General features: G+C 33.4%; 1 protein-coding gene and 2 non-coding genes across 3 annotated transcripts; 1 reads left to right on the top strand and 2 right to left on the bottom strand.

Annotated features, from left to right (window-relative positions):
- Nucleotides 1-716: 716 nt before the first annotated feature.
- Trnae-uuc lies at nucleotides 717-788 on the bottom strand. The gene has a single exon. It is a non-coding gene; the product is annotated as a tRNA-Glu (tRNA).
- A 3,980-nt stretch (nucleotides 789-4,768) lies between these two features.
- On the bottom strand, nucleotides 4,769-4,840 carry Trnae-cuc. Its single transcript has one exon. It is a non-coding gene; the product is annotated as a tRNA-Glu (tRNA).
- Nucleotides 4,841-5,970: 1,130 nt separating this feature from the next.
- LOC108966170 (general odorant-binding protein 56h-like) lies at nucleotides 5,971-6,613 on the top strand. The gene is made up of 2 exons (XM_018928932.1): nucleotides 5,971-6,062; nucleotides 6,126-6,613. Exons 1-2 carry the CDS (start codon nucleotides 6,009-6,011, stop codon nucleotides 6,480-6,482), a joined length of 411 nt encoding a protein of 136 aa, XP_018784477.1. The 5' UTR covers nucleotides 5,971-6,008; the 3' UTR covers nucleotides 6,483-6,613.
- Nucleotides 6,614-10,627: the final 4,014 nt, after the last annotated feature.

The raw sequence follows: 10,627 nt of genomic DNA, 5'->3' as shown, positions 1-10,627 counted from the left end.
ACCAATGTCGAATCCTCTCAAATTTAGCTATGAAATCGGTACAAATAACACCCTAGAACACTCCTTATGACAGTAGACATTAATGAATTCATTTATTTAAGTGGTTTTTTGGTCATTTGAGGCCATCAGTTCAGCCACTAGTCCCAGGCAGGAGCAACCCCGTCGGAACCGTGGGAGTGATTCTAATCATGATTGAATCATCATCCTGAAACATCACATGACCTTTTAATAGGGTAGAACGTCAGTTCACCTCTACTAAATGACAAATYTTCAACACCAATACCTCAGGTATATATACCAGCTCGCAAATAAACTGTATGAGAATTGAAGTAAGTAAGCGATAAAGAAAAAAATATGTGATGAAATGAAAACCAAAATATATACAAGAATACAACAAAAAATTTAAGTACCAGTAGATAAGACGACTTGCCTTACAACATTACCCAAGCTCAAGTAGCTAGTCAAGATTTAAGTAATGTTTGTTAGTAATGCTTAGCATTAGCGTTAGTATGCTTGCATGGCAACTACTGACTGACTCACATAWTTTTTCTATGAAATTCACGTGGTCTTTCTTTTGTTGTTATATTGTACATATTWCAAATTTGTTTGSTTGCTWTGAATGTTTTGTTGTTGCAGTTTCAATATTTTTATAATTCTTAGCACACTTCGCCATTAATAATATTAAAACGGTAAATTGAAATATATTAAAAAAGTATTTCCCATACCGGGAATCGAACCCGGGCCTTCTGGGTGAAAGCCAGATATCCTAGCCACTAGACCATATGGGATATAACACACTTTTCGATAAAAAGCSTATTTCAACATACTTTTAGTTTACACACATTACAATAAAGCAATATAAAAGAAATAAGAAAATTAGAAAATAAGTAATACTTATATTTTTTTTCTTAAGTAAAACTCATTTGTGAAAATATGTTAATTTTATATTTCATTAACTTAATATCTACGTATTAAATTATTTTTGCCTTTACATTTTAAGATTTATAGGTTTGAAGTTATAAAGTTTCTAATGTTCATTAATTATAAATTTGTGCCAGTGTTTCCAGCACTGAGTATGCAGAACTAATATAAAACTTATGCAAAAGTCATAACCACATTGCTTATTAAAGATCTTTATAACAAATAAGTGCTTAAGTGCCTACCAAAGTATGTATGCCAATGTAGGGTAACTGTCTGTCTGATTCTAATATTATACCAGAAACTCTTTAAAATTCCAAGCCATCATCTAGCTTTGAAGTATAAACTTTCTTGTGAACTAAAACAAGTGTCAACACTCGACTGGCTGACCGAGTCCATATGTTGTTTACATATCCTTACAAGCCAGGAGAGTACCAAAGTGCATATACAACTAACAACTGTTAACCCATATACATACATATATGTAAGTTTGTGTATATACATATATTTATACAAAATATTGTATTTATCCTTTAAATGCAGCCTTAATCGTCTACTAGTCCCAGTTTAGAATGAGTGGGATTCACTACTTTACTAATAAAAAGCACAACTACTAAGCAAGCGAGCACCAAACGAGCGTGTACATAGAATGACATGACAAGCAGATGTGTATAAGAGACAGAGCACCAAACGAGCGTGTACATAGAATGACATGACAAGCATACAAAAGAGGTCATTGATGCTGTGCTGACAATTTGAGATGACAATCAATGCAATGGGGTTAGTGAAGTCTAGGTGGAGCAGTGTGCTTGTGTTGAAGTATTGTGTCGYATGGCGCCACTGACCAGCAGCTAAGGGGGCATCATTGGCCAGTAGTGCAAAAGTTGAAGCTACAACTGCTGTTGTYGATGGACGAAAAGCAAAGGATGTTTGAGATATTAAAAATGTATGAACATTTGTATGGTTTATTGCTTTATTTGCCAGGATATGAAGCAAATGATTRTATATAGTTCGTAGGCAGCGCTCCTTTAGTTGTTCAACAATTGCTTTGAGATTTTTTTTTAACTTTTTTATAGGGTGTTTATGGGTTTGTATGCAACTTACGCATTTATCCGCAATGTTCGCGTATGTATAACAAATAGTTGCTCTAGGCGTCACTATGCTAAAGTTCCTGTGCCTTTTACATATGTACGAATCGTTGCACTCAAAATGTTTGTTTATTGTATATCATGTCCTATTTCATTTAAATTGTCTAGAATTGCAAACTTGGCTTCTACTTCGGATTTCCTTTTACTAAATATTTTATCTCAACTCTTAATGAATATATAAAATGTCACAAGTACTAAAAATTATTTAAAGCTTTTAGGAATCAAAGCATTATGACATTATGTTTTTTATCGCGGTAAAATTCTTCATTTATTGCCGTAGAGAGTCTCTACCCGAGTAAAGAGTATCAAATGGCCAGTCTCATTCTGCTAAACTAGATCGAATATGCTCAATTATACATTTAATACCTTCGTGTATCTGTGCCAAACTATTTTTTTTTTTTACAATATAATTTATTTCTTTGTTCTCTGCTTTAAGAGTTCTTATGAATTTTAAATTAAATAGAGTATTGTGGTGGCTAAAACAACAGTGCTGTTCGGTTTACCTAACCAACGTTAAATCACCTGGGAATATACCCCAAGATCGTCTGCTAAACAGTGACACTAATTTAAGGAGCAGTAAGGAGGAAGGTTGCGTCTAGCTATTATCTTGAATTTCAGGAGTGATTTAATGGCGCAAAAACATGAAAAGTGTATTTACTACTTAACTTTCAGAAAAGGGAGAAAATTGCAGGATGTGTAAGCAAGGTAATCCCTAGCAACTGGAAGATACAGTGTCAAAATGAGGGAGATAATATAAATTAATGCGAGAGGCTCATCAATAGCTAGACAGTTGAACGGCAATGATGTTATTTGATAAAAGTGGGTGTTTTGTGGTTTCATTACGAATTGCCGCATTCTTCTTTTTTTTATTACTCCAGAATTTATCTCTGAAAACCGYAGAGTTCAATTATTTTAATCATCTAGTAACTTTCGTGAACCTTCTTGTTTAGCCAAAGGCTTAATAAAGGTCCATGTAAAACATAAACAAGTATATGTAAATATGGGGAGTAGCATATAGTTTTAAAGTTTGCTGACAATTACACGGCACCTATGCCCATGTACTGCATGACGCCTCTAGGCTAGCGGCAAACAGTTGAGAAAATGAAACGCGTAAAAAATGTAGCTTTCCTCCATRATGGCAAAAACATAATTGGGACCAACAACACACATGAAAAACATAAACAAGGAAGTTAACAAAGCTCACTCCAGGCTAAATAACTTACAAACGCATGAAAGGCCATTGAAGCTGAAAAGTACAAGTAAGACGACTTRTTGTTAGTACACTTAGAAAAGAAAACAGCATGCCTCGGAACTTTTGGAAACTCAGTAGATACACATAGCGAAAAATGGGTGAGCATATGAGGTAACAGACGAAAACGGCCAGCAACCCCATATCAACAGCGTAGACAAGCACACCGCACAACGGTACAGACGACGCACACCTTTGGGATTTGGTGCTACTGAGCCTTTCTGTATACAACAACCTGTAGAGCACTCACCTGCATATTCAGTGCCCTGTAGACTTTTTCTTCTCATTTCCATTACTTTTACGTCTTACTTTGTTGCACATAAGACACATTCAGTTTTCTTGCAGCCAATTTGGAGCTACTTTCTCATTTCTTATTTCACTTTTACAATAACACTGCTACCGCTTGCGGTTTACCTCAGTATGTATCTGACCTTTTCTGGGTTCACAATGAGAAAGAAACATTTGCCCCCCTACCTTTTGGCGATCTGAGCCTGTCTGGATGGGGTTGTCTACTTACAACTTCATTTTGGTTTGAATGTGTCCCTGAGGAGCGAGCAGCCGATGGCAAAATAGTGTCCAACAAACAAGTGAATGCAATTACGCATTTTGGGCATATACAGATGGGGTGCATATTCTATTGGTGGGGCTTTGGAGCTACACAAGCTCCACTGCCTTCTAGTCGTAAATTCAAAGGCACTTTGCCCCAGCACACGCTTCCTTATTGCTCGGTGCTTGCTTTTCGTGCTCTTTAATTGTCTTATCGCTGCATTTGTGGCAAGTTCTTGTTTAGCGAGTTATTGCCCCGTGGTGCTATTCGCGTTTTCTTTTAATTTAATTCATTCGGGGCGGTAAACTGAAAAATATTATTAACTTGAATTATTTATTCTATTGTTGTTAACAAATTTTTCAGCATTATGCCGAATATTTTGTTATTGTGTTAATTTAAGCGGCAGGCGCGCAAAAGAGCAATAAAAAGAACACTAAAAAATTTGTTTTCTGCGCGAAAATTGAATTAAATTACCTATTCAAACAAACGGCACAAGGAGTGTGAGCTAGGCACATACATCTACACGGTTATGCCTACGTATTTCGTTACCTTTAAACTTATTTTTTATGGAAACTGCTGYCAGTTTCTTTTTATAGAAACCTTCGGTCAGCTAAGTTCTGGTTAACCTTACCGAAAGAAAGAGTTTTGGTTAAGTTAACCAGAACACACAGTTGGATGATGGCTAACCAGACATTGAGAAAGCTACCTTAAGTAAGTAAGTTCAAACCACAACTGAAACATAAGTAAACTAACTACTAAATTGATTAGATTTAAAAYTAATTTTATATTTTAAATAAACACATAAGTAGACTAACTACTAAATTAACTAGATGCAAAATTATTATTATATTTTTTTGTGAATTGTTAATTAGAAGCAAAAGTAAATTTAAAAAATAAAAAACAATTTTCCCATACCGGGAATCGAACCCGGGCCTTCCGGGTGAGAGCCGGATATCCTAACCACTAGACAATATGGGACTGTTATACTTTCGGACACATATGCTGTACTTATAGTCTAGGTGAAATATTTACTCACCATTGCTATTTTTATACACCACTTTAAACAGTTTTGTGATGTACATTCRAACGCAGATAGAATGCGTATACATATAGTCAACCATATGTGTACATACAAAACAATATGGTTCAAGCGCAAAAATTGAGAAGAAATTAAATGTTCAGCTACGTCAATGCTTCTGGCTCTAAATCGATACCAAATTAATCGATATTCGCTTTAAAAGTTGAAATCAATAAAATATTATTCTCAACTCTTGATTCATTTAGCACAAAAAAAATATTACGCGAGGTATACGAGAGTGTTTCTCAGCTTACTTACTCATTACAGTACGGATCTATTCATAAATCTGTTAGCCATAAGTTTCGGCATTCACTGAAAAAAGAGTCATTACTAAATGTATAGTAAAAATATTGACGCCATTGGAAGGTATTATGAAGTAAGTTGCCTAAAAGACAGGCGCTACATGTCAGGTTAGGATAAGATGGTAGGCCACACATAGATCAATTTTGGTTTCTAGCGATATCAGATGGAGTTCATCSTTAAGGATTTCCACATTTCCACAAGCTTTCATATAAATTTTATGGTTGGAAGACTTTAAATAATTCATTCACATTTCGTTGAACTTCCCAATGAAATGCCACAACTAAAAATATTTAATAAATTGGCACTGACTTTTTACACTTGCGCTATCCGTTTATTCGATATTAGTTTTTGAACTAACAACAAAAGCTCTCTGCAAGCATAAATCAGAAACTGACAGTTAAATTAGCTTATAGTTTAGTTAATTGACAAACAAAAGCATCCGTAATTGACAAATTACGGAAAATTGCTCAGTGAAATTCTGCCGTAATTATAAAATTTATTAAAAAAAATTCAGTTAACTGAATAATTTTAGCGCACAGATGGCACAATTAGTGCGAAAATCACTCGTGTTGAATTAAAAATTGTGCGTTTATATGTATGTACGCAAATGTGTTAAACAGACCATGAATTTGATAATAAATAAAAAGTGGCAGGCATTTTCATTGTCCGAGTATAAATTTAACGGCATTATTCAGAAAATTCAGTTACATGTCTGACCTCATTAGAATATCACACAAAGCTGCTCGACACCTTTTTTCAATCACAATGCAAAAATTCTACATTTTGACAATAGTGGCGGCCTTAGTCACACTAGCAGTGGTAAGTTCAAGAATAAATAAATATACCAATAGATATGAAAATAAGTCAAACTTTTTGTGGCAGTGTCAATTGCCAGCGGATTTAGAGAAATTCCAAAAGGCTTGCTTGGACGAAGCGAAAGTCACGGATGAGCAGATGAGGCAATTCTTTCAAAATGGCGCGAAAGCTAGCGATGCCACAGAGAATATAAAGTGTTTAATGAAATGTATGATGCAAAAGCAGGGTATATGGAAGGATGGCGTCTTTGATGCTGATGCCAAAATTAAGGAATTGGTACAACATCCAAAATTCAAAGGAAAGGAAGCAGACCTAACAAAAGCTTTAAATGATTGCAAGAATGAGAAAGGCGCAAATGAATGTGATACAGTCTTTAAGATTAACATGTGTATCAAGGAATTCATGACACAGAATAATCTCTAAGATTCACGTGTAAYGTGCTTTGTTTATTTTCTCTGCTCTGGATTGTTGGTCAATAATTTTAAGTAACTTTGGTATAATTATTTGTAAATATTTCAATGTTTTCGACGTTTACATGTTTTGGTTTTTGGGTATAAGCGATTAAAAAAATGTTAATTATGTAAATAAAATAYTAAGAGTTTTCAAAATATTATGTCCTATCATACTTAGTAGTGAGTATCCTGCATAATTCATGCAGAAGTCAGACTGAAAATATTATACACATTTACAGTTACCAGCTTTTTTAGGTATTTAAGGGGGTTGGTTACTTAAGGGGTWACATGGCTTCCTCGGGRAAAAACAGCCTTTTCCAACAATTCTTATCATGTGGCAAACATACACCACCAATAAAGAAATTCTGAAAATAATATTTTAAAGTCGGCCATTGCGACRCCTYTCCGGAGRATMCTCGAAAAAAGATTCGACCGCGTTAAAATGATAACGCCTTACAGAATCATATAAAGTGAAAAATACGTCACTTTTAGATAAAACTATAACTCAGAACTTGAATGAAGGAAAAAAATATTAAAAATTGGATTTTTGACAGATATTTTTACAAAAAAAAATTAATAACAATTTTTTTCTATTGTAATCGAAACAAGCAAAAACRTTAACTTCGGCTGAACCGAAGCTAATATACCCTTCCATAGGTGCATTTCTTTTAGTAACTATGTGTCCAATTTSTATGGAAGCTATGTGCTATAGTAATCCGCTTTGAACAATTTTGTCGGAAATTATGTTATTACCCTAATCAKTATTCCACGTCAAATTTCGTGAATRTATCTTGCCAAATACAAAAGTTTTCTATACAAGAACTTGATTCCGATTATTCAGTTTGWATAGCAGATATATGCTATAGTAAGCCGATCTGAACAATTTCTTCGTATATTAATTATTATCTTCGAAAATTAACCTGCGCCAACATTTTGTGAAGATACATTGKTAAATGTGAAAATTTTCCATACAAGAACTTGATTCCGATGGTTCAGTTTGTATGGCAAAAATACTTTTGTATGCTGTATTTAACCGATTTGAACAATTCCTTCGGAGATTACATTGTAGAAAAAAAAGAAAACAGTMTATACAAATTTCGTGAATATGTCAAATGYAAAARTTTTCCATACCAGCACTAGTTCCGATTAAARTTAACCTTAAAATTAGGTCTTTCGGTCAAAGTACTACAAACATCAAACTTATAAATGACTTCACAGCCAACTAATGCTATTATTAATTTCTAATAAATTAAAGCAAATTTTTAAGAATAATATGAACACAAACGTTTGTTTCTACCATAATATTGCCATTTATCAATTTAAAAGCGTTTTTTGCGGACCACTCAGAAGTCGTTTTATCCGTTGTAACCGAGCGATCATCGAAGAAACAACATTTCTAATTTGCCATAAGACAGAATTGGAAATGAAGTTCATAAACCTCACGCTGTCAGATAAWACGATATACCTCCTCATCGCGGGTGCCAATACTTTCGATTTGCAAAGAAAGTAAATGAAGACTGACTACAGAAATGATCCTGTGAAGTATAGTCTTAACATTCCAACGATCAGCATACAGTATTTCAACAAAAATACAGACAAAGCGGCTGAGAAGTAAAACGCTAAGAAAATTTACAAAAGCAACGATCGATCAACGATACRATAGTATTTTTGAGTCAAAAAGCAACTAACAAAATAACAGCTGCCGTTGTAAAGAGAATCTACATAGAGTTCTCCTAACTATGAGATACTCAACCCTCACTAGCGCGCTACTAAGAGCATACCGAGTGAGTAGGTAGTGATAATAGATAGAAATAACAACAATGCCGTATAAAGAGAATTATCATGACATACTTATACCGACATTCATATGTACCTACATTTATAAAGGCCAAGATATTTTTGAAATTTATGTGTTACGATTTTTTATATGTTTTGCCTCTACATCATCATAATATTACTGTATTATTACTGTATTATTGCATGATAATTTATGAAGATTTTTTTTGCTTTTGGATTAATATTTCTTCAAAGGTTACTCGACGAATTGTCACTTAATATAATCACKTGCATTAGCCCATTTCCACCAAATCATTACACAAATACATACCTACAATAAATTATTGTTGGTGTATGTATACTCTATGACATGCATACATGCAGTTTCCGTATTCCCCCCTTTTAATGCTTCCCATTCTGTTTATATTTCCACATTGTTTGTTGGCTAAGTGGAAAATTGGTAATAATATCATCTCMTTCCACGCTGCTAATAACGAAAAAAGCTGAAAATAATACATTCTACAAGCTAAACTAAAAAAAAACAGGATAATGAAATCAATTACCATTTTCCAGACTTATAAATATGTATTTACCTCACAGACAAATATCTATTCTGAAGTTAACTAGTTACTAACGACTGTTTAACTGGAATCAACTAGTTGCTCTAACTAGTCAAGTATATATTTTCCATAGWAGAAATCGGTTTTATATGTATTGATGAAACGAAAATGTCAGTAGTTAGAATTGGGTTGGTATGTAATCAACTAGTTACCTAACTACTTAGTCAACGATATTTTTTCCGTAGTAGAAACTGGGTTTTTGTATGAATTGATGAAAACCAAWATGTCTGTAGTAGTAATAGTCGAATTTGGTTATAAATATAACAGTTTCGTAGTAGTTTCAAAAAAGTTCTGTTCGAGTTCGAAAATGTGTTTCATAATAATTGTTTAACTCAACTAAAAAACAACTTCAATTTAAATATTATTAAGCTTCACTGAGCTTTTATTGTAAAAACACTGGTTCCCAATGTAACTTATCTCTTTTTTCAATCCAACTTACTCAAAATTGGATTTTCGGTCATAGATTTCATTCTAGTCAAAAACTAGTTTTTTTCGGTCTAGTTTATATTTTTATAAAAGGTATGTACACATGTACAATATATGCGACGTATACCTATTAGTACACTTATGTAAGCATGTAAAACCAGTTTGTAGGTCATCCGCTTATTCCAGGAATGAAGGCATTTGAAAGGTGATTAAACTAGAACAACAATGTTTTTGTTGTTTTTTGCACGTGCATTTAGTTCATTAAAGCATTGACCGCAAGCAGTTAACAGCTGGACGAAAAKACCGACAGTAGGAAGGCAAAATTTSGATTTCGGGTTTATTGCATACAGACAAAAAAAATTTAAGGCGTGGAGACGAGAATTCGGGATAAAGTATCAAACATAGCATACATAGTACATACTTAGAACACCATGAGGATATTATCAACTAGGATGCAATTTTAATTAAAAAATGTTAAAAATTAGCTTACATCTTTTAAAGAAGTGCTGTGTACCATATCTAAAAAGCTACCAATTAATTACATCTCTTTGAATACTAGAAGACTATTTTGGAACTAGTTCTCACACGTTTTATATACTTTATTCAGTGTTAAATTTTCGTCGTTGCTTCTCAGATTCAAGCGTTCACAGTAGCACCAGCTGCCACACCTCTATTTCCAGCTGGTTGCACGGGTTAGGTTGCGGTCATCGATGGCTTGCTTTAATGGCAAATGTGCATGCAACGTCGATAACTGCACATTTCTACATATATGTATATACATATACTTTATATGTAGAAGTATATAATTTTTATTGAAAGTGCTTCAGTTATTGTTTGCTCTTCCTTGGCTGACTTGTGAAAGAGTTGCAGCAGTCAGCGATGTTTGCTCACCCATAGCGAGGCAGCTCTAAATGCACGTGTAATCATATGAATTGGTCACGTGATTGTTGGATAGCGAATTTATGTACGTATGTACAAAGTGGTAACCCAGTAAAGCTTAGGGACAAGATTTTTGATAAATTTTTATTTGTACTTATATAAGTATTTCAAGCYTACTGTAATAATAATCTGACTTAATCTACGTTTTGACACATTTTCCAGTGCATACTATATAAATACTTATGTAAACAAGTGTATTTTTAATTTATTTACAATATGTTGTCTATTTCACATTTTCCAATATATATTGATTTTCATTGGTTTTAAATGCTTAATTTTATAGTTGATAAAAGTTAATTAGTTAGTTAAAAATATAAATTGATTTATTTTATTTAAGAACTTTAATTTTAATTGT

The sequence above is a fragment of the Bactrocera latifrons genome, unplaced genomic scaffold (genome assembly GCF_001853355.1).
Source record: "Bactrocera latifrons isolate USDA-ARS-PBARC rearing strain unplaced genomic scaffold, ASM185335v1 scaffold_157, whole genome shotgun sequence".
NCBI classification, from domain to species: Eukaryota; Metazoa; Arthropoda; class Insecta; order Diptera; family Tephritidae; genus Bactrocera; species Bactrocera latifrons.
This window is presented reverse-complemented; position numbering and strand designations above follow the sequence as displayed.